Here is a 25728-nt window from a genome sequence, read left to right on the forward strand (position 1 = left end):
CTGAAGCAGGAGTGCAAGAAAGCAGGAAGTTTTTGTGTTAAAAATCGAAAAACAAAATCATCTCACCTCCCAAGAGATGTCTGAGAACCAGTGTCATAAACTTCTAGATAGTCCTTTGTGCAATTGTAATGAAACTCCAGATGAAATTCCCTGAATCTCAGATGAATCAGGTGACCAGGTTGGACTATTACGTGCCAGGTACAGTTGACACCATGGGGGTAGATATTTGGATGGCCAGGACTTTGAATGCTTCCTGTTGACTCTGTAAGAACTTTTCCACATGCTGTTGAAATAAAAATAATAATAATTATCAGAAAAAGTAACCAACAAATAAATAATTTCAAATAAAATAATCTGATCATAATCCCTTAAAAGGTCAAAAAGAAAAAGGTTCCTTCTATGTCATTGAAGATAACCTAGTTTTTCTCTTATTAATAGACATCAGTTAATTACTGACATGTGCTGATTAGGAAATATATATATATTCTTTGCCTTTGCGTGTACTGTAAAATTTTTACAGTGTAGGTGACTACACATCTGTAGTGTAGATTAAATTTCTATAATAATTTATTTCCATTGTTCACTTATTCTGATACAAGCCCAAGAGGCAAAGTAGGGGAATCAATCTCTTACCCAAAGCCGCAGTACTAAATTTAGCCATGAAACCATAATTTTCAGCAGAAGAACTTTTCACGAATATGACATGAAGAAAATTGTACACGGATGTTATAAACGAAGGTATGTCTGTGCCACAATACTTTTTATTTTCAGGAGAACCCAAAATGGAACTGCTACCAATCTAAGTAAAAAAGATATGTTCAAATTTATTTTGTTAGATATTTATTTTGGAAAACTGCTTCAAAGATAATTTTTTCTAAAATGTTTATTAGGATAGTAAAAATCAATTTGAGAATATTTTAGTCTCCCGGAAAGAAACTCTATCCCCCTTAGCAGCCGCTCTCCATCCCCCTCAAACCCCAGCCCCAGGATGCCACTAATTTACTTTCTATTTCCATAAGATTGCCTCTTCTGGACATTTCAAATAAATGAAATCATACAATATGTGGCCTTTTGTAACTAGCTACTTTCACTGAGCATAATGTTTTCAAAGTTCATCCATTTTGTATCGTGTGTCATTACCTCATTTCTTTCTAATGCCATATAATAGTCCACTGTATGGATATGTCACATTTTATTAATACACATCAATTGATGGACGTTTAGGTTGTTTTTACATTTTGGCTACTATGAATAACGACTGAAGTCATTCATGTACAAATTTTTGTGTGGATGTGTATTTTCGTTTCCCTTTGGTGTATACCTAGAAGTGGAATTGCTGGATCAAATGATAACTCTACGTTTAACTTTTTGAGGAACTACCAATTGTTTTCCAAAGCAGCTGTACCACTTAAATGCTCACCAGTAGTGTGTAAGTGTAAAAGGGCTCCAATTTCAACACTTGTTATTATCTGACTTCTTGATGATAGTATCCTAGCGGGTGTGAAGCAGTATCTCATTGTGGTTCGATTTGTACTTGCCTGATGATTAGTGATGTTGAGCATCTTTTTCATGTGTTTACTGACTATTTGTATATCTTCTTTAAAGAAATATATATTCATATTCTTTGCCCATTTAAAAAATTAGATTGTTTTTAATTTCGATGAAGTCCAATTTTTCTTTTGTTGCGTTTTTTTGTGTCAGATCTAAGAAGGCTTTGCCTAACCCAAGGTCACAGATATTTACTCCTATGTTTTCTTCAAGAGTTTCATAGTTTTAGCTATGAAATCTAGGTCTATGGTGCATTCTGAGTTAATTTTTGTGTATAGTGTAAGGAAGGAGTCCAGTTCCATGATTTTGTGTGTGCACATTCAGCACCACTTGAAAAAACTACTTTTTCCCATTGAATTGCCTTGGCACCCTTTTCAAAAATCAATTGGTCATAAAGGTATGAATTTATTTCTGGATTTTCTATTCTGTTCCATTGCTCCATATTTTTATCCTCACCTGAATAACACACTGTCTTGATTATTATAGTTTTGTTCTACGTTTTAAAATCATAATTGTGACTCCACCAATGTTGTTCTTTTTCAACAATGCTTCTGGTTATTCTGGTTCCCTTGCATTTCCCATCGAAGTTTACAATCAGCTTGTGAATTTCTGCAAAGTGCCCGCTGGGATTTTGGTAGAGATTGAATTAAATCTTTAGATAAATTTAAGGAGTACTGCCATCTTAACATTATTATGTCTTCTAATCCATTAACATGAGATGTCTTTCTATTTATTTAGATCTTCAATTTCCTTCAATGACATCTTGTAGTTTTCAGAGTACAAATTTTACATGTCTTTTTAAAGCTATATTCCTCAATATTTATTCTTTTTTGCTATTGTAAATGGAATTGTTTCCTTGATTTCATTTTCAAATTGTTCATTGCTATAAAAAAGAAGTGACTTTCATATTTTGATCTTATATCCCACAACCCGCTGAATTTGTTTATTAGTTCTAATAGTTTAAGTGTGTGTGTGTTTATGTATAGATTCCTTATGATTTTTTATATACAACATCATGTTATCTGTGAATTGAGATAATTGTATTCCTTCCTTTTCATTCTGGATGCATTTTGTTTCCTTTCCTTGCTTAATTGTCCTAACTAGAATTTCTAGGTTTTTGTTTGTTTGCTTGTTTTTTCTTGTAGCAGAAAGGCATTTACTTATTCATTCAACAAATGGGGCTTGAGCTCCTTCTATTTGCCGGGCTCCCCCTCCTCCCCTCAAAAACAAAAGCAATCTCGCTTCCAAGACTCAGGTCGTCTCATCGATTCGAAACCTTGGCAGCAGATATTGATACTCCAGTACTGACCTTTAACATTTTATCCTCACAAATTCAATCTCATGAATCTACTAACTATCACGGTTCCAGCGGGAAAAGCCCACTTTTCTTTTTTTAACGTTGCCTCCTCGCTTCATGATGTGATGACCTCATAAAAGGACTTTGTGCGTGTAGATCGCACACTCAAGTATCCCCAAACTTGTTTCCCCCGCCCCTGTCCCCGTCCTCCCATCTCTGCTGGCTTCCTCACTGCCCGTTTTGGCCCTTCGGGAGGGACTCTGCCTGTGCGAGCTTGTGGACATCTCTACCCTCGTGGGTCTTTTAAAAAAAACACCCAGAACCTGCCAACAATGCACATCCTCACACGTTTTTCCACTCTTCGCTTTCTTTCACTTAGTGTCTCCTGGGGTTGGGTCCACATCAGCGTAGGAACCGTCCTGCGGTTTCTAGCAACGGCAGGTTACTCCTCTGAAAGGAGGGACTAACTCACGTCACCTGGTTATTCCTGGTTTCGTGGTCAAGACAAGAAAGGTCAGCCTTCGTGTCCAGGTGAGGCAGCTGAGGGCACCGGCGGCCCTCCCTAAACGGCCGAGAGGGAACCCCTAACGTGGCCGCGGGGCACTGTCAGCCCAGAGGCGAGTCCAGGAAGGGCCGGGAGACCCCAAGGCCGCCCCACTGCTCCGCTCCAGTATAATGTTGAATACAAGTGGTGAGAACAGACATCTTTGTCTTTTTACTGACCATAGAGGCAAAGCATTTAGTGTTTCATCACTAAATATGATGTTAGCTGTGGGTTTTTTTTTTACAGATGCCCTTTATCAGATTAAGGAAGTTCCCTTCTATTCTTGGTTTGTTGAGTGTTTTTATCATGAAAAGGTATGAAACTTCATCAAATGCTTTTCTTTTTTTTTCTTGCATCTATTGAGGTAATTATGTGGGTGTTTTTGTGTTTTTTTCCTTTATTTTATTTTACACTGACTGATTTTTGGACAGATACCAACCTTGCCTTCCTGGGATAAATCCCATTCGGTCATGGTACATAATCCTCGTTATATGCTGCTGGATTCAGTTAGTTAGAATTTTGTTGAGAATTTTGCACCTATAAACTAGTTTTGTTTCATGTAACTGATCTGAGGAAAACGTGACATAATATTTTTAATAATATCCAATCAAGTGCAAATATTCAAAAGTGTTTTACTCTCACCTCAATATAATCTGTATCACAGTGGGCAGAACTTCCCGTGTCAAAGGCAGTGAAGTTGAGAAGAACCACTTGGCTTTGGGGTTGGTGGATGGTCCACCTGCAGATCTTTTCTCCTGGATACACATTAGGATAAAAGGGCGAGCGGATGACCCCTTCTCCAGTTAATTCACCTCCACACGCTGTAAGTATGAAAAAGACAGTAGTGTTTGTCCAGAGATAAATGACTGTTGCCCTCAACTTTACTGCAAAGCTTCACTCCGCAGAAGGACATAATGGAATGTAACACTACTATTAGAATTTTCCCCTTACCACTGGAGGACATAAAATTACTCAATTATTTCAAGAAATGAAAATGTTATAATCAGGCAAATGAGACATTTAAAAATTAACGCATGAGTTTTCTTACCGACTTGATAAACAGCACTGAAACTAGCTCTTACAACAGAAGCGTCTATTTTAAGCCTGATCCAGATACTATTAGTAATGGATTTAATGTGAGAGAGGGTTTCACTGCCACAGACTTTTCCAAGTAAGGTTTGATCATCTCGAACCTAAACAGAAGAAGAAAATTGATCTGTAATCCTAATCAAGAATCCTAATCAATAAAGAAAAGGAAAGAAAGAAAAGCACAAATACAAAAAATTAAAAATGCCAAACATGATACAAATACACAGATACTGAAACACTTGTTTAATATGATAATTCTATGTACAGCACTATGTTAATATAGTTGAATGTTTGAAATGGTTATTTCCAGAAAAATATAAATTACTAAAATTACCTCAAGGAGAAGAAAAATAAAATCTGAATAGGCAATAAGCCATGGATAAAATTGAATATAATACAAACAATTAGTTCCCCCCAAAAAACTCCTAGAAGATGCTCTACCTGGTAAGTTATATTAAACTTCTAAGGAAAAGATAATTCCCATATATAATTTGTTCTAAGGAACCCTCAAACATGGAACAATTTCCAAATAATTTGTCTCAGAACCATCTCACCAAATCCCAACATAGATAATACAAAGGAAAACTATGGGTAGATCTCACCTATTAATATAGATATAAAAGTCCTAAACACAGTTCTAGAAAAATGAATTCTCTCCATTGTTAGGCTTATATATCAAATAAAACATGAGGTTAAGAGTAATGGAAGGATTGTTTCAAATTATATATATATATATATATATATATATATATATATATTTAACATCTTTATTGAAGTATAATTGCTTTACAGTGGTGTGTTAGTTTCTGCTGTATAACAAAGTGAATCAGCTATACATCTACATATATCCCCATATCTCCTCCCTCTTGCATCTCCCTCCCACCCTCCCTATCCCACCCCTCTACGTGGTCACAAAGCACCGAGCTGATTTCCCTGTGCTATGTGGCTGCTTCCCACTAGCTATCTATTTTACATTTGGTAGTGTATATATGTCCATGCCACCCTCTCACTTCATCCCAGCTTACCCTTCCCCGCCCCTGTGTCCTCAAGTCCATTCTCTACATCTGCGTCTTTATTCCTGTCCTGCCCCTAGGTTCTTCATAACCACTTTTTTTCTTTAGATTCCATATATATGTGTTAGCATACAGTATTTGTTTTTCCCTTTCTGACTTACTTTACTCTGTATGACAGACTATAGGTCCATCCACCTCACTACAAATAACTCTCAAATTATAAATTAAGCTCACTAATAGATCCAATAAGCTAAACTATTTATCTCTATAGATGTCAAAAAGTTTGTTAGCATTCCTATTATTAGAAACAAAACTCTTAGAAAGTCAGGAGCAAAAGAAAATTTCCTTCATATTATAAAGACCACCTATTTTAAATCAATAGTCAGTATCTTATAGTGTGGTGGCCATGAGCATGGTCTACAGAGTCATGTCAGCTAGATTCAATTCCCACCTCTGTCACTTACAAACCTCCACACTTAGTAACTTTGAAGAAGTCACTAAATCTAAGCCAAGCTCAAGCAGTTGGAGCGAACAGGTGAAACAAACGTGTGAATTCCTTAGCGAATGCCTAGTGCTAGAAAAGGTGGACTGAAGAAAAGCTATCGTTATTCTTGACCTTTCTCAAGTTCCTCACTCAAATCAGGAATTCTTCCATGGATATTCATACTACCTTTGTTCTACAGAATTCTTTTGGAAGAGCTAGCCATCCACCTACTAATCCATTCCCTCGACTAACATCTTCAAGGCATCAACAAACACCAGGGCCTGTACTGGCGATATTGCTGTGAAAGACAGTCACCGCTCACAGGAACTCCCAAGAAGCAAGCACTTTTTTCTCAAAAGCGTGAGCGTCACGTTCAGGGAAGTAGAGAACATGCTCTTTTACTACTTAACACAATGGGGCTCCACGGGTACCTCAGTTAGGCATTTTGGAAATCCGTGAAGGCATATTTGGTTTTGTTTTCATTATTCACAGGATGGGTGGGGCGCTACTGGCATTTAGTGGCTGGGGACCCAAGATACTAAACACCCTGAAATGTGAGAGACAGTCACACACAACGAGGATTCTCCTGTCTCCTATGTGACCTTCAATGCAGTGACAGTTACAAGTGTAAAATCTAGCTCTGGTTTATATACCAAATGCAAAATACTTTTGCTCAATTCTAACACACGCCGGATTTTCCAGGATTACAAGTAGAGTGTGAATCAAAAGAAGTTCTTTTTTTCCAAGAATTGGTCGCCATTTCAGAAAATTCACCAACCTACGTAGCCACGTCGGCCTGCGTTTTTAGTGCGGCGTAGAGAGGGTTTAGGGGGCAAACAAGTTACGACTTCATTCTGTCTTCACGTGCAGCTTGCCTAGGCTTTTAACATACTCTCATAACTTTTCAAATTTCATTTAATTTCATTAATTTATTTATTTGGTTGCGCCCTGTCAGTTGTGGCAGACGGGCTCCTTAGTTGTGCCATGCATGTGGGATCTAGCTCCCTGACCAGGGATCAAACCCAGGCCCCCTGCATTGGGAGCATGGAGTCTTAACCACTGTGCCACTAGGGAAGTCCCCATAATTTTTTTTTTTTTTTACTTTGCTTTATTTCTCCTAAATCTTACACTTACAATTTTATTTTTATTTATATAATGTATGTATACAATGTGAGCTGATATTCTCTATGAATTTCATTTCAGAATAGCATAAGGTTGATATAAGAAGGTCTTAAAGTGTAGAGAACCATTAACTTAACCAAATACTCTGAACTCCTACAGAGAATGAGGGAATATTTCTCAGCAGAAGTAACTTTTAAGTTGAAACCTGGAAGAATATCCAGGTCAAAGGGAATGGGCAGTAAAGGGAAGAGCTTAAAAGTATAATCCTCAAAGCTGGTAGGGATATAGTAACATGTTACTCCCATGCATAACTGGTTGGAAGTATAAATCTCTGGAAAATAATTGGACAGTATGTATCAGGAGTCTTGGAAATGTTCATAGTTTTGGACCCGGTAACTTCACTTCTCACACTCTGACATAAGGAAATCATTCAAGATGCAGACAAAGACACACAAGGTTCCACATCAGCGTATGCTCTATAGACACAAGAATTGAAAATATTCCACACGTCTAATAATAGGAGGGTGATTAAATAAATCATGGTACAGCCATATGACAGAGTCTTACACAGACACTGGCAATCGCATGCCTCTCCACTGACTCATCCCAAACCAGTTCCTTTCTACGAGCTGAACGCAAATTTCACACACAGCCGTAAAGTTATGCTACACAGCTCTCCAACCAAACAGCAAATCTCTGAAGGAAGAGAAAATTTCCATATCACCTTCAGCATCTAACAACTTTGCAAATAGGTGTCGGACAGACACTTGTTGATTCATTAATTTTAAGGCGTGGTATGGCGGTTCAATTTTTGCTAGAGACGCAGGCATGCTACAGTTCTTGGAAACCGGAAAGCATGAAACACAGAGTAAGATGTCCTCCTGTTCTTGAACCCTCTGGGGTGCCCTTCGCTTCTGCTAAGACCGTAGCAAGCGTCTCTCTTTTCTATTTTGCCCATTAGCAGATGACAAGGAGGAAGAAACACAGTCCAAAAGCAGCAGAGCAAACGCTAAAGCAGGCCGTTCCCCTGGGCCTCACTAATGAAATTCAAGGACTCCAGCAAGGAGAAAGGCAGCTGCAGTCCAAATGTTTTAAGAGGAACTTATAGGGCTCGAGGGCTTTAAACCTAGAAGGTACAATTGATTTTGGCTATGTTTCTCTCTCCCGGTGGAAATGAAACCTTATTAATTCTGAAAGTCTATATTCTCCCTGGAACCCAGGCATGGCAATACTATCACCACAATCCCTCAGTGCTCTAAAGTGACCCCAAATCATGCGGCAGCGCATCCTGTATTCACCATCTTAGGGCTTGTGAATTTGCATGCCTCCCTCCGCCCCCTCAGCGGCAACAAAAACCTCTTTCGTTTTTCCTATTCAACTTCCTCCTGTAAGAGACTGAATATCTCACAAGCTCATGGCCTTGTGACTTGTGCTGTCTCCCTATGGAGATTTAATATTTATCCTTCCCGTGGACTCTGGGCTTGGCCACAGGTCTCGCTTTGCCCTAAAGAATGTGAGCAGAGGTGATGTGCAGTTTCCAGGTGGAAGCTTTGGGGGTCACTGCACGATTCAACCGTATTTTCCTTTCTGCTCTCACAAGACCAAGGGCTGGGGTCCCAGGGACAGATGGGACAGGGGCCAGATCAGCAGAACTGCCACTGATACCAGACTAGCATGTTAACGCCAGTGGAGAATAAACATATGTCACTGTAAGCCACAGAAATTTTCTGTTATTGCTTTTGATTTGTTTTCTTGTTATTGACTGTTACTGCGGTGTAATCAAGGAAGATGACTCGTATTTCAGCCTGGTCTGTACCGTTTCTTAAGAAGTCAGCTGAACTCATGCCATGGTCACTTGCATCACCACGCCAAATTCATTCTTTACTATGGATCACATTTGCAAAGAAATGACAAGGACCATTCCAAATTCTAGTGTTCTGGGGACCAGGCCCAGATTTTTCATTGTTTGCTGTATTCATTCAGCAAACACTGATGGTTTCAGGCTGAGAGATCCAATTGATAATCTGTGACCCATGGTTTTTAACCCTATGGAATAGCCCAAATGCTTCTGATCTTTAACATCAGCAGATGGATCTGGTTCCTGAAGACAAACTACTCACACAGAAGTTTTTTTTTAAATGAAAAATAGTTCTTATAAAGGAGCCTGTAGAAAGAGCTAAAATTAACTGGGCTGTAAAACACAGTTTATCTGAAATTTTAGGTGGATCTGAAGCCCAGTCAGAAGTAAGCTTTAACATCTGTAATGGATCAGGTCCTAAAGCCAGGACTTAATATATGTGCTCATTTGTTCATATCTGCTACATACACAGATTTGTTTTTATATAACAATGTCAAAAATTTGATTAAGTATTAAATCATAATTCAAAGCAAACGAAATACTTTGGCACTTAGGCTTGGTCCAACCAAGAGCTGAAAACAGAACCTTACCATACAGTAATGTTTAACACGTGGCTTCTTGTGAAGTGAGTGTTGGGTTGAAATGCCCCTTAGCTAAACAAAGACTTGATCCTGGAGACCAGCCTTGGGTTCATCTGGGTACACAGGAGCCGGGGTGGGGGAAAGGGGGGTGGCGATGTGGCCCCATTCCAAATGAGAGACTAAAGGGTGAGGGGTAAGAGGTGAGAGAAGCCACACAGGGACTAAAAATTATCTTCTTAGGTTGTTATCCTTCTTTATTCATTATTATGTTTCATGATTTCATAGTTAAAATTTTAAAGCTTTTTATGCCTCTGGAAACAGTGGTGCTTCTAATATCTCTATCAATAGAGTAAATTTATCCTTTGTCTGCTTTTTTAAAAAAAATCTGCTTTTCTCAAATCAGGACTACAGGTGTAGTCTTACCTAGAAGTGTGTTCCTACAGGACTGCCAACTCCAGTATGTCACCTGCTTCCACCTCTCTTCTCCTCCCCCACCATCATCATCATCATCATCGGAATCATCGTCATGTTAACTTTTACCAACCATTCCTGGTGATCCAGGCACTGTGCTAAGAACGTTCTAATTGTTTCTCTTTTCATTTAGCAAAGCTTCTTTACCCCCATGTACAGAGCCCTACAAGATCTAGTTCCTGCCTAACTCTTGTTTCTCTCCTCTCCTTTGTGATTCCAGCCGCACTACTCTATTTTCAATTCTTCATGTTTGCCATGTTTTTTCTCAGTTCAGTGTCTAAGGCTATGTTGGTACCTCTAGCGGGAATTCTCCTTCTCTTAGCTCTTTGCATTGCTAACCCTTCTCATCTTCAGACTCAAAATGTGACATCCTTAGGGAAGATACCCCTGACCGTTCAACCAAAGTCATCAGCACTGTTATTTTCTTTCACATACTTTCTTTCCTTCACAATACTCTTCCCGCCTTGAAACTACGTAGTTGTGTGCTTACTTGTTTAATATCTCTTGTGTTTTACATACCCATCCCCAACACAGTGCCTGGCATCCAAGTTGTTTGATAAATATTCATAGAATGAATAGATAAATGAGTGAATGACCTCTTCTAATCCTTCTGTAAACAGTAGTCGTATTACTATTCCTATTATGGATGAGGAAACCGAGGCTTACTGATGTCAAACATCATGCCTTCAGTGAAACAGAGCTGAAGTCCTCTGTCATGTTTTCATGCAATATTGTTCTCATTTATACCAGAGAGCATGGGTCATCCTCTCGATCTGCCCCAGAAGTCTGGAGCATTCTTGGTTACCCCGATTTCCATAGCTTCCTCTTCTCACTCACTGCTCTCCGTCTCACTTGTTCCGTGGGGTTTGTGATGTCCACATAAACATGCAACTCCTTTACACACAGGAAGGATCTACGCTATATGATCCTCACGGTCCAAAGCTAGGCGGTTCTACCACCTCAGTCTATCTCCTGGCGCCCACCACGCCAATCTATAGAATAATTTCACCTGAGCAATAGCACATTTTATCACTTCATTAAAAAGCTTCAGGATGGCAGAGCAATTTTGGAAAAACTGTGTTGACAACAAGTGCTAAGAAACTAACCAAATGTTTCTAGTCTCTGCCCAGACTCCAAATCCAATATGCTAAGAATGAAAACTATTGAACATCTCACCATGTCCCCTTTTTTCCTGCTATCTCTAGAAAGACATTTCTTTGAACTAAAGTTACTTCCAACGTGTGCTTAACTGAAAACAATGCTCCTCAGGCTACTCTGGTGAGCGTGCTTCCTGCAGCCACATTCCAGCTTCAGTTGTCAGAGGGCTTATTCTTTCTCTGCCATTTGGGTTTATATCCTTAAGAATTTTTCTGTGAATCACAGTCATGAGACTCTGACCAACACGTCCCCTTGAGGGTACCAAGTGTGCTCAGGCAGGCCGGAAGTCACAGCCCTCTCTCCCCCAATCCCAAGGCTGGAGCTGAACAGCTTCACTGCCTAACAAAGAGCAAAAGGAAGTACTGTGTGAATTTGAATTCATCTAAAGACCTGTGGGGACGTGGGAGAGCTGTGCAGCACCCTGCCTCCCCCGCCACCCCAGATTCCAAGGGAAGACAGATCTTCACTGTTCCAGTTTACTGTGCTCTCCAACTTTCCCATTTTTTTGGTTCTTTCTTTAAAATCTTAGAGCTTTTACCTGGTTTTGATATATAGCGTTTTCCTACATTGTCTTTCATTTCATTTTCTAGTTCCTTCCTTAACCCAGTAATTATTTAGGAGAAAGTTTACAGATTTCCAAGAAGTTGGAAATTAAATTAAAAAATTTTTAATTTTTTATAATTTCTACTTGCATCGCATTGTAAAGAGATGTGCGTACAATTTCTGTTGTGAATTTACTGGGATTGGCAAGAGGTCTAAAATATGATTAATCTGTCATTCAATGAGACTTGTAGAATGGGTACACATTCCCTAGATTTCAGAAGCCATATTTAGTGTAATGTATTCTCCCTATCTTATTAATTATAGTTATCAATCTTTCTCTGCTGTTTATTTCTCTTTCCTCTTCTAAGAGGGAACAACTTCCCCAGAAGCTCTCCTGTTTCCCCACAAGGTCCCTCTCCTCCCCCTTCCCTTACTAGTCTCTCTTCTGTGCTCCCTTTTGACTTCCGCAGTTTTGGTGGGGTGTGACAGATGATGTGGGATGGGTCGAGGAGATCTGGTGGGGTGAACAATTCTGTTCATTTCCTTCCACATCCTATTTCAAGCCCTGGCCTTAGTATCACATAAGCTTCTGAAATTATTCAGCCTAGTACTCACATTCTCTGGGATTAAAAATTAAACTTTCATTACTACCTTATGTGTCCTTCACTCAGAGTTCTGATGGCTTAAATCACTTATGAAATATTAATGAGAGGGGCTGCTTTTTATTCTGGAAAGATAGTTCTGTCACATTCATTGAACTATTCTCTACAGTTTAAAAGCTCTCTTAGACAAAAACAGATGGATGAACAGTGGATCTATTCTTCCTATACTTATTCTTTTGTTACCAGCCACATCACATCACCCATGGGTGACAAATCTTTTTAGAAGTAGAAACTTTGAGAGAGCTGTATAAATCCAAGAATGAATACATAAATGTGTGTTTCTTGTTTTAAAAAAAAGAAAAAGAAAGATATGCTACACTGAGTATGGGTAATACCACAGTTATTATCCTGTGTAGTTAAATCACACCCACCAGAAGGCCAGCATCAGCCCCAAGACCCCCCCAGGCCATATGGCCAACCATTCCAGGACCCAGTCCTGCCTACCAGCAGGCTCATCACCGGCCCTGAGACACCGCCCCCAGACCATGCAACCAGCCATGCCAGGTCCTAGCCCCACCCACCAGTGGGCCCAGCCCCAGCCCCAGGATGCCCCAGGCCATGTGACCAGCCACACTGGGGCTTAGCAGTGGGCCACCAGTGGGCTGGCAGTATCTCAAGAGGCAGGCCTCACAGCCAACAGGATCAGGGGCCAGTCCCACCTGTCAGTGTGCCCACAGCAGTTGGCTCTGTCACAACAGAAGGGGCCACTCAGCCCACATGGGGGCACCCACAGAGCATAAAGCTCTGGTGACCAGAGGCGAGTACGCAGCAGGGCCCCATAGGACATCTTCTACATAAGGCTGCTTCTCCAAGACTGGGACATGTAACCTACCTACCTAATACAGAAAAATAAACACAGAGAATTAGGCAAAATGAGGAGACAGAGGAATGTGCTCCAAAGGAAGGAATAAGACAAATCCTCAGAAAAAGAACTAAATGCAGTGGAGACGAGCAATCTACTTGATAAAGAGTTCAGGGTAATGATCTTAAAAATATTCAATGAACTTTGAAAAAGAATGATGAACACAGTGAGAAGTTTAACAGAGAGTTAGAAAATACAGAGAAGATACCAAAAAGAGCTGAAGAATACAATAACTGAAATAAAAGATACACTCAAAGGAATCAATGAATTAGCAAACTTGGAAATCAGCCAAGCTGAACAGAAAAAAGAAAAAAGAATTTTTAAGAATCAGGATAGTTTAAGTGACCTCTGGGACAACATCAAGTGTACTAACATTCACATTAAAGGGGTCCCAGAAGGAAAAGAGAGAGAGAAAGGGGCAGAGAACTTATTTAAAGGAATAATATCTGAAATATTCCCTAAACCAGGAAAGGAAACAGATATCCAGGTCCAGGAAGCACAGAGAGTATCAAACAAGATGAAACCAAAGAGGTATAAACCAAGACATACTGTAATTAAAACAGAAAAAAAAATAAAGAGAGAATATTGAAAGCAGCAAGAAAAAAGCAACTAGTTATATACGTAGGAACTCCCATTAGACTATAAGCTGACTTTTCAGCAGAAATTTTTCAAGCCAGAAGGGAGAGTAACAATATCTTCAAAGCGATGAAAGGAAAATACATACAACCAAGAATACTCTATCTGGCAAGACTATTATTCAGATTTGAAGGAGAGATAGAGTTTTACAACCAAGCAAAAGCTAAAAGTGTTCAGCACCACTAAACCAGCTTTATAAGAAATGTTAAAGGGTGTTCCATGTAAATGGAAATGAAAAGAAATCTGGGGTAGCAATACTTAGATATGACAAAATAGACTTTAAAACAAAGCCTGTAACAAGAGACAAAGAAGGGCATTACATGATAAAGGAATCAACCTGACAAGAAGATATAACAATTACAAGTATATATGCACCCAAAATAAGCACACCTAATACATAAAGCAAATATTAGCAAACATAAAGGGAGACGTTGACAGTAACAATAAAAGTAGGGGACTTTAACACCCACTTATGTCAAAGGACAGATTATCCAGATAAAAGATCAATAAGAAAACATTGGCCTTGAATGACACATTAGACCAGATAGATTATATAAAACATTCCACCCAAAAGCTGCAGATACACATTTTTCCAAGTGTACATGGAACATTCTCTAGGATAGATCACGTGCTAGGCCACAAAAGAAGTCTCAGTAAATTGAATAAGATTGAAATCATATCAAGTAACTTTTCTGACCACAAGAGTATGAGATTTTGAGGCTAAAAAATATGGTACTAAGCAACCAATGGGTCACTAAACAAATCAAGAGGAAATAAGGAAATACCTGGAGACAAATGAAAATGGAAACACAATGATCCAAAATGTAGGACACAAAGCAAAAGCAGTTCTAAGCAGTTCTAAGAGAGTAGTTAATAGCGATTCAAGCTTACCTCAGGAAATAAGAAAAATTTCAAATAAACAATCTAACTTTACACCTAAGGGAACTAGAAAAAGAAGAACAAACAAATCCCAAAGTTAGTAGAAGGAAGAAATAAGTCATAAAGATCAGGACGTAAATAAATGAAATTAAGACTAAAAAGAATAGATCTCCTGGGGCTTCCCTGGTGGCGCAGTGGTTGAGAGTCCGCCTGCCGATGCAGGGGACACGGGTTCGTGCCCCGGTCCGGGAAGATCCCACGTGCCATGGAGCGGCTGGGCCCGTGAGCCATGGCCGCTGAGCCTGCACGTCCGGAGCCTGTGCTCCGCAACGGGAGAGGCCACAACAGTGAGAGGCCCGCGTACCACAAAAAAAAAAAAAAAAAAAAGATCTCCTGAAGACAATATTAGCAAACCAAATTCAACAATACATTAAAAGGATCATATACCATGATCAATTGGGATTTATCCCAGGGTTGCAATGATGGTCCAATATTTGCAAAGTAATTGATGTGATATACCACATTAACAAATTTAAGAATAAAAACTATATGATCATCTCAATAGATGCAGAAAAGGTTTTAACAAAATTCAACACCCATTTATGATAAAACTTTCAACAAAGTGGCTATAGAGGGAATATTCCTCAACATAATAAAAGTCATATATGACAAACCTACAGTCAACATCATACTCAACATTGAAAAGCTGAGGACATTTCCTCTAAGATCAGAAGTGAGACAAGGATGCTCACTCTCTCCACTTTTATGCCACCTAATATTGGAAGTCCTAGCCACAGCAATCAGATAAGAAAAACAAATAAAAGGAATCCAAATTGGAAAGGAAGCAGTAAAACTGCTACTGTTTGCAGATGACATGATACTACATATAGAAAATACTAAAGACACCACCAAAAAACTCTAGAACTAATAACTGAATTCAGTAAAATTGCAGGATACAAATTAATATACAGAAATCAGTTGCATTTCTATACACTAACAATGAACTATCAGAAAGAGAAATTAAGGAAACAATCCCATTTACAATTGCATCAAGAAGAATAAAATACCTAGGAATAAATCTAACTAAAGAAGTAAAAGACATACTCTGAAAACTATAAGATACTGATGAAAGAAACTGAAGAGGACAAAAACAAATGGAAAGATATCTGTGCTCATGAATTGGAAGAATTAGTATTGTTAAGATGACCATACTACCCAAGACAATCTACAGATTCAATACAATCCCTATCAAAATACCAATGGCATTTTTTTTACAGAATTAGAACAAATAATTCTAAAATTTGTATGGAAACACAAAAGACTATGAATAGCCAAAATAATCTTGAAAGAACAAAACTAGGTGTATCACACTCCATGGATTCAAATTATACTACAAAGCTATAGCAATCAAAACAGTATGGTACTGGCACAAAAACAGACAAGGGAGTCCAGAAATAAAGCCATACTTATATTGACCAACTAATCTATGACAAAGGAGGCAAGACAATGGAGAAAAGACAGTGTCTTCAATAAGTGGTGCTGGAAAAACTGGCCAGCTACATGTAAAACAATGAAATTAGAACATTCCCTAACACCATACACAAAAAAAGACTCAAAATCCTGGTGCATAGTAAGTACTCTCTAAGTGTGAGCTATTTTTATTATTCTCAAATTAGAAAAACAGATGTTGGAAATTTAGTTTTTATTTATATAAAAATATCTAAAATTGCTTCATAATGAAAAACTTTAATGTACCTTATGAGGGACTTTAGAAAACATAAACTGAATGAATATACACATTTACTTTATCATCTGAGTTTAAAACTTCTGGATTAAAAAAATATATTATTGTGGTACCATGGTCAATGCACTGCTCCATTATTGAGCTAGGTTCAGACCTTATGCTACAATTCTATGCTTCCTCTCTCTACATGTGAAGGAGGGAAGAGGGTAAGAGGTTACATGGGTTTTTCCTGGAAAAATGAACTGGTCTAACTTAACATGAGCAAACAAAATTGTCAATGCCTCCCTGAGTTTATACAAAATGATTGCACCCAACAAAAAGTATTTTGTTTCTCTTGCTCAACACTTTAATTTGTGGCTTGACCAATAGTTAAACAAAGGAAATACCAGGGGAGGCAGATAAAAACTGCCTTTTTGTCTCAGATATTCTTCTTATTACAACCATTACACACATTTAAATTAACGTTTTCCGTGGGAGAGCAAGCAGAACTGATGAAGGGAAAAAATCCCTAAACTCTAAAACAAGGGTTATTCAATGCTTTAACTTAACTCCCTGCCACTGACTAGCTAGCTCACCCCGGGCAAATCCTTTTACTTCTCTGGGGTGAGTTCCCTCACATATATAACTGTCCTGGACAATCTCTGAAATCTGTATCCTATTAGTAAATGCTATTAGTCTTACTCATTTGTATTCACCTTAGTTATTAGGGCCTATTATTGGGACTCAGTTTAATAGCTTGTAATTTAGCATTATTATGAGCTTCTAGCCTCAGCTTTCATTTTGTCCTCTGTTATTCTATTACCAATCTCCTGTTTCACCATCTGTAGATCTATTTTTGGCAAGTTCTTTCATATTCTCTAGGACAGGTGTTCTCAGACTCTAGCCTGCATCAGAATCAGCGGGGTTGGAGGAGGAGAGGACCTGTTAAAACACAGATTGCTGAGCCTGTGCCCTAGAGGTTCTGATGCGGTAGGTCTGGGAGAGGACCCAGAACTACACTACCCGCATCCAGGTCATCCAGGAGATCTGGATGCTGCAGACCCAGCAATCATGTGAAGACCTCTGCTCTACAGAATATGAAAAATGTTGATAAACATCATCTGAGGGCCACTAAGTAGCAAAAGTTACCTCAATGTAACTCTGAGAACAGCCACTCTGGCCTTCCAGCTCCACGTGGGTGAAGTTGACTTGGACTTGCTCTCCCAGCGGCTGCCTTATGGTATAGATGCACTGTCTGTTGTGTGTGAAAGGTCCGGACAAGTCAGCAGACAGGAGACCCTCTGGGTCTGTGTAGTTCCCTCCACACTGCAGATCCACTGAAGAGAACACAGAAGCGAAGGGAAAGGTCACGTGGATGGCCGTTCCTCCAGCTCCCAGGCATGAGATACAATTTTTAAAAACTATACACACGCACACCATCACACACCCACTCTATTCACCCTCTATGGGCTTATGCCTTTCGTGACAAGAGTTTTCAGCTTGACACGTATTTGTGGGACGTCCACGTAGTGCCTAAGGAAATAGCTGTAGAAATGTGTGATCTAACTACCAATCTGACATCCTTTTCGACAAATTGCTTTTTAAATGCATTTATGCTCTCCTTCATTCCAAAGAGATCTGAGGCAGTTTATAAAATACATGTAACAAAATAAAATATATGACTAGAAAAATGAATCAGATTAAAGGAATGATGAATACAGAATAGCAAGACGCAGTCGGGGGAAATTTGCTATGCAGAGAGAACAGGTGTGACTACACAAATTACAGAAGGTCAGCTGCAGATTCACCCTGAAGCCGAAATAAATGGAGAAAGAAGACTAGTGAAAAGATGTTATTGTTATTTTTCCTGATATTGAGACTTAAAAAGTGTTTTTCCTGTGAATTCTCATCAGGGCACAATGATGTATGTTGAGAACAAAATCCGCTACAGCCCTAAAATAAAAGTCACAGAGCATTTCATTGTTTTTTGTTCGTTTGTTGGTTTATTTTAAGGTGTCAGTGCAAGTTAAAGGCATGATAGCTATAAAATCTGACACATCTCAAGATAGATTGCGTTTCTCTCCTACCTCTCCCAACAAAACACGGAATAACCCCTAGGGAACTGATGTCTGAATTATTTAATTTTAGGGACCTGACACATATCTACCACAATGTGGACCCCAGAATTTAGGGACCAAGGGATATTATAGCATTAATAATAGAACTCTGGGAAGAAAAAGAAAAAAATTTGGAACAATGAGAGAAATATTTATAAATACACATTATCAGTGTAAGTCAGTTATCTGCAGCCTCACATTAAAGTACAAGGCAACTATAAGCATAGCACTGTCCTTCATATTTATATTAAGCTCCCAGTTACCAAGTTACTTACAAGGTGATGTTAAGTAGGTGATATGAAACCCTTGGTCATTAATCTGGTTGTCGGAATGGAAATGAATCCTGGCAAAGGGACCCGTAGTCTGGAGTGGTGGGACAGACAGAGTGGTGCAGAATTTCCCAAGAACCGGGTCCTGATGCAAAGGACCATCTCGAATCTAAAACAAGAGAAGGGATCATTAAGTTCAAAGTGGTCAGATTTTAACAAACCCAGTCGTTTTGTACAGTAACGTCAGAAAACCCATCTTTACAAGTGACGACTCTGGGAGGCTCTCCTGTCACCTATGTATCTATCACATGCTTGGGGTTCAGGAAAGGGTAATCTCCTCCCACCCATCGCTGATGCCTTCCGTTCTCTCTGAATTTTAACTCTGAGGCTGGGTGTACACTTTGAATTTTTCTCAATATTTCCTTTCCTAGGTTTCCCCTGCCCCAGATGTTTGTTTTGGAATGATACATTCCTAATGATCTAGATGAAGAAATGGATATATGCAAAGAAAACAGAAAAGGAATGACAGCAATGTCACTGATGCACAGCTTGGTCTAAATACTCAGGAGGATCAGAAGTGGAAAAGGAAGTAAAGTTAGATACAACAAGAAAACAGTTTTATGAACTTAAAAAGCGAAACTTTGATAGTAATTAAGTACTGCAATAATGACGATGTGACCTTAGAAAACCATTTTAATTGTTGGGTTTTAATCTCTTAAATAATTGTGCCAACGACTCTATGATTCTATTGTAACTGCAAATTCTGTACTGCATAGAACACCAAGGTACCAATGAACTAATAATATTTTAATATGGCCAATCTGTCCACTCAAGTTAATGGTTCTATTGGAAGCAAAGTTATAGGGTAGCATGACTTTATTCCTGTAATTTAACTAGCTCCTTGAAATATTCTTGAGAGATGAGAGGCATTTCAGTATTATTGGAATGATTGGTTCTTTCCATTATACATATCCAGGAATTAATATGTAGGAATGAAAAAAATGCCTCTAATTTTAATTTGATAGAATATACTGAAATTAATTTCAAGAAAATTCACTTTAATGTGAACATTTAAAGGATTATCTTCCTGATATTTTCCAGAGAGGAAGATTTTCCAGTCATTCCCAAAGGTTTCAAATCCATTACATGTGTTAAATTACTAATGACTTTAACTTGTGAAGATTTCTGTTTGACAGCAATACCCTTCCATCCTTTATGAATAATTCCATAGCACTCCATTCTTCTCTAATAGACTTGGGAGCGCATATTGTCTTTTATCACTACTGCAAGGGGTAGTGAGATTTATGATGATAAACAAGACAGGAACAACATACGAACTCCATCTTCTCAATGATATTTTCAGTCTGCAAATGGAGAGCAGCATCTTTGATAGACCTACATGCTTATGGCATTTGAATATAACAGTCTTTTTTCCTCTTCCACATTTTAATCTTTTACTAATGATAAACTGGGGGGGCAGAGGGTGACTCCTCTCTTTCCAGTGACGATTATCAATACATCCCGTGAGCCACACCCTTTAGCAATCCATTTCAACACAATTGCTATTAAGTTGTCTTTCTTCATGGAACACTATAGGCAACTTGTGAAACACCTTGTCAGTTTACAACAGACAACTGAAGATCTGAGTCTGCTTTGGAGAAGACAGCCATTCCTGGGTGTTGATTTCATAAATTCTGCTGTTCCCATGGTAGGAGACTGGGCTTCCAGGAAATGACAGGGGAAGGCAGGGCAGTCTGCTTCCCAGATTTAAATGGAACCCACAAGAAGCAACAAGCTGGAACAGTTAAGAATAGGGAGTTAGCGGATATCCCCGGCAGTCCAGTGGTTAGAGCTCCGCGCTTTCACTGCTGAGGGAATAGGGAGTTGGCATCCTGCCTCTTGAAGAATACATCTAACTACTGCTAATAAACTGTGGTCATCCAAGGGCAGCATCAATCATAGTTCCTGGAGTTCTAATCACATCATGATAAATTTTATCTAAATACAATTGTTTACCTCCAGATAATCTTTGCTGCAATCATCACGGTGCTCCAGGCTCAAGGTCCCAAAGGTAAATGTTATCAGGAGACCAGGACTAGTTATCACTTTCCAGACACAATCTCTTCCTGGGGGATACTTTCCAGGATATCCCGGAGACTTAATAGAACCATAAGTTCCAGTCAGTATACCTCCACACTCTGAAATAAGAGGAAAAAATAACTTTACGTTGGCATACAAGTTATAATTCACATAGAATTACCACAGCCTTTACTGTAAGAAGAAAAGCTGTGTTTAAATAACTATGTGCAGTTTTGGACATGCACATAAGTTAAGCAAGACTTTCTACTTTCCAGTTTGAGAAAGTTATAAATCCAGGAGTACCGACTGATAAATAAATGAATCACCCATGCGTCGGGCTCCGTGCTTATTAGCCATCTCATGGTGACATGGTTCAACACGCAGTGTTGAACTGTCTGAAAGATGAATAATGGATGACAGATTTATTTTTTCGCTTTGAAGGAGATTAATTTCTGTACATTAACTCTTTTTTTTTATATTGAAGTATAGCTGATTTACAATGTTGTGTTAGTTTCAGGTAGACAGCAAAGTGATTCAGAATATATGAATACATATTCTCTTTCAGATTCCTTTCCATTGTAAGTTATTACAAGATACTGCATATAGTTCCCTGTGCTCTACAGTAAATCCTTGTTTATCGGTTTTATGTACAGTGGTGTGTACCTGTTAATCCCAAACTCCTAATTTATCCCTCCCCTACGCCATTGTACATTAACTCTTAAGAAGTTCTGGAACTTCTATCAGCCACTATGCCTTTCAACAAACCAGATAATTTTATATATTAGAAGAGTTAAGTGTGACGTAATGTTCATTTGAGAAGGTTTCTTAACACTGTGATATAGTTATACCGTTCATTTTATAAATGAAGAAATTCAAATGTCTATGGGTGGTTGAGCCACTTTCCCAGGAATGGGGTGAGGGGAGGATAGGGCCAGGCTTTCTGACACCCACTGCACCACCACCCGCCAGCCCCCTGAAGTTGCATATCATCTGGGGCGGCTACTGTATGCTACTGTAAAATAGGAAAACAGAAATCTAGATATAATAGACTGCAGTAAATATACATTAGAAAAAAAATAAAATGAAGTGACATTTTAGATGTGCAGGTTATGATATTTACATAGCTATGCAGGTTATTTAAAACAAGCTTTGCTACCAAGGCGAAAAGTAAAACAAATTTAGCTACATGAGTCTCACTATTCCTAATGAGAAAACATCTCAGCTGCTCAGAGGAAGAAAAGGGTTTTAAAACTTAGTACTTAAAAAAGGTATCATATGGGTCAAAAAATTAAAATACCATAAGCAAAGTAAAGTGTTAACGGCAAACTGGGAAAAATGTAGTATATAATACAAAGAGTTAATATCTCTAAAATACGAAGAGCTTCTAAAAAGAAGAGATATAAACAAAGAGTTCACTGCAAAGTGAAAAGTACCTCCTGATGTAATTATTTTTGCAAAAACAAAACAAAACAAAACTGAATATGATCAAACTCTCTCTGTGTGCGTTTCTCAAATTGCAGTGCAGGGCAGCGGGGCCCAAACAAGAATAGCAATACTCTTGCTGGGTGAAAGAAACAGAACTCAGAATTTGGGGCTACTAAAGTGGCTGGGATTTTGGAGCAGGGTATTATAGAGAAATCAGCTGCATGAAAATAGCACCAAAAAAAATTTACACAAGTGTCCTTGGGTCCTTAGCTGAATGCTAAGCTGTGCACACACAGGGGAAGACTGCAGACTAACAGAAACTAGGAGACAAAGCCAAAACCTTTGTGTGTAATTTGAGTCCCAGGAGAGGAGGGAGGAAGAAATGACAGAAGCAGAGAAGAAAACCACATGATCATCTCAAAAGACTTAGAAAAAGTATTTAATGTTTCAACATCCATTCATAATAAAAATTCTCGGCAAGCTAGGAATAAAGGTGTGATGGTTTAAAAATGTTCATAAATTCTTTGGCACTTTTCCCATTGAGAGATGGGATCTACGTCTCTTCCTCTTGAATCTGGGTTGGCTTGTGACTGCTTCAACAAATTTTTTTCTTTTTGTTTTTTGGCCGCACTGCACAGCTTGCGGGGTCTTACGTCCCAGACCAGGAATTGAAACAACGCCCCCAGCAGTGAAAGCGTGGACTCTTAGCCACTGGACCGCCAGGTAATTCCCATGACTGCTTCAACCAATTAAAAATATGGCAGAAATAACACAATATGACCGCTAAGGATAGGTCAATAAAAGCTATGCAGCCCCTGCCTGGTTCTGTTGTAATGCTTGCTCTGAGAGAAGCCAATTGCCGTGAAAGAAGCTGCACTACTCTAAGGCCACCATAGGAGAGGGGCTCCACGTAGGCACTCAAGTCAGCAGCCTGGCTGACTTCTCACCCAGAGGCCAGCCTCAGCTGTTAGCCCTGTGAGTGAGTCGTCTTGGGTTTCCAGCCTCACTGAGCCTTTAGATGACTACAGTCCCAGCCAATATCTCATTGTAACTGTTTAAGAGATCAAGTGATAATTGTCGTGCTGGGACCCTTCCAAATTCCTGGTCCACAAAATCAGAAACATAAGAAAATGATGAATGCTCTACAACACTAAATTTGTGGGTAATTTGTTATCCAGCAATAATAATTCAGAGTGAACTTCCTTAATGTCATAAAAGTTCTTTACAAAAACTTCCGGCTAAAACATTGTATTTAAAGGTGAAATATTGAACATTTCCCCATGAGGTTGGGAACAAGACAATGATACCCACTCCATCACTTTTATTCAGCATTATATGAGATGTCCTAGCCAAGAAGATAAATTAGTCAAGGAAGAGGAATAACAGTTAACAAAGATTGGCAAGGAAGTTGGAAAACAGATAACATATGCGCAGGTAACATCACTGTGTATGTAGAGAATTCTAAAAGACTCTACCAAAGAAAATGATTAGAACTGATGAATGAATTTAGCAATGCAGCTGGATTCAAAACAAAATATTTTAAAATATTTATACATAGAATACTTCTATATATTAACAAAAAATGAAAAATAAAATTTTAGAAAAATAATATCACTGAACATAGCATAAAACATCAAATAGCTAGAGAAAATATTAATAAAAGCAGCGGAATGCTTAAGCACTGAGATCTATAAACCATTGCTAAATTAGAAGAGAACTAAGTAAATACAGACAGTCTATGTTTATGGATTGTCAGGGTCAACATTTGTAAGAGGTCATTTCTTCCCAAATTGATTATAGATTCAATACAATGCCAACAAAATCCCAGTAGATTGTTGGGGGAAGTTAACAGGTTGATTCTCAAATTTATATGGAAATGTAAAGGATCTAGCTTATTTTAAAAGAACAAAGTTAGAGGTTTTACACTACCAGATTTCAAGCGTCGGTACGAAGCCAATGTGGCACAGGATAGATAAATAAGCCAACAGAAAAGATGAGAAATTCCAGAAATAGATCCACGGATTTACTGATGGGCGAACCGGAGGTTCAGTGTGTGGTTCTATTTTTTTATATGCTTAAAAAATTCATAGTAAAAAAGTTTGAAAAAGAGTACCCAAACCCAAATAACAACAGAAGGAACAAATCATCATGTGACATTAAGATAAAAAATACTAAGTGAAGGAGGAGACAATGTCCCCAATGCCCCACACTGTGTACTAGCAGGGGCTATAAAGATGCTGTTCAGTAGTTTCACAGGGGATGCTTAAAGACGCATGTTTTTTAAACTCTTTCAATTCATCTGAATTGTATTATCTCTGAACACAAAATGAAAGTCCAGTTAAGTTTAGATTTACTTGATTTTAAAATAATTATAAAAATCATATATCATTAGATCTCAAAACAGCTAACGTGGGCTTCCCTGGTGGCGCAGTGCTTGAGAGTCCGCCTGCCGATGCAGGGGACGCGGGTTCGTGCCCTGGTCTGGGAAGGTCCCACATGCCGCGGAGCGGCTGGGCCTGTGAGCCATGGCCGCTGCGCCTGCGCGTCCGGAGCCTGTGCTCCGCAACGGGAGAGACCACAACAGTGAGAGGCCCGCGTACCGGAAAAAAAACAAACAGTTAACGTATCCAAAAATCTAATACTGATCAAGGAAATTTAATAACCTCAAGAATTTGCTTTATTTCTCTCCATGTTTACACTTACCTGGTGGCTGTGTTTCCCATCTTACTGTAAAGCCTCTCTCATTTCTTAAATGTTCAGAATAGAAATGAAAATAGAGGGCGTTGTCACTACTGAGGAGTTCGTGATGGGGGATGGAGCCACAGAACCTTCCAAGCTGAAATGCCGCAGAGGAATCCCCATCATGAATCTGAAGAAACTCGTGTGGACAATTGTTCACTGATTCTAATCGGAAAAGAGTGAAAGTGATCCGCAGCACCTAAAAATATAAAGGTCACAAGAGACTATTTTTCATTTCTGTGTTAGTTCTAAGGTGTTTCTCCTACTAGTTGGAAGCATTTATATAGAGTCCCTTTCAAGAGCTGGATCTATAATTTCCTAAGTATTCACAAATACATATGACAATTCTATATATTAAAATGACTTGTGTTAAAAATTGCTTAGACCTAACTTGAGCTAATGTCAAAAATATTAATGAAATAGATTTTTAACGGCTTTACTGACGTATAACTGATATAGAAAGAACTGCACATATTTAATGTGTACAGTTTGAGAAGTCTAGACATATGTAAACACCTGTGACACCATCACCACAGCAATGTGATAGACATAACCAACACCTTCCAGTTTCCTTCTCTCTCTCTCTCTCTCTCTCTCTCTCTCTCTCTCTCTCTCTCTCTCTCTCTCTC

General features: G+C 38.8%; 1 protein-coding gene across 1 annotated transcript in view; it reads right to left on the reverse strand.

Annotated features, from left to right (window-relative positions):
• Nucleotides 1-25728, reverse strand: part of CUBN (cubilin) — a 281114-nt gene that overhangs the window by 215366 nt on the left and 40020 nt on the right. Inside the window, exons 15-22 of the mRNA XM_027121967.1 lie at nt 25064-25298; nt 20873-21054; nt 18863-19025; nt 17620-17807; nt 4438-4582; nt 4032-4210; nt 634-799; nt 67-283 (exon numbers count right to left, since the gene is read on the reverse strand). Coding sequence (XP_026977768.1) covers nt 67-283; nt 634-799; nt 4032-4210; nt 4438-4582; nt 17620-17807; nt 18863-19025; nt 20873-21054; nt 25064-25298 — 1475 coding nt within the window. The remainder of the gene's footprint in view (nt 1-66; nt 284-633; nt 800-4031; nt 4211-4437; nt 4583-17619; nt 17808-18862; nt 19026-20872; nt 21055-25063; nt 25299-25728) is intronic.

This window comes from Aethalodelphis obliquidens, unplaced genomic scaffold (genome assembly GCF_003676395.1).
Source record: "Aethalodelphis obliquidens isolate GAN/ISIS:26980383/991018 unplaced genomic scaffold, ASM367639v1 scaffold23, whole genome shotgun sequence".
Taxonomy (NCBI): domain Eukaryota; kingdom Metazoa; phylum Chordata; class Mammalia; order Artiodactyla; family Delphinidae; genus Aethalodelphis; species Aethalodelphis obliquidens.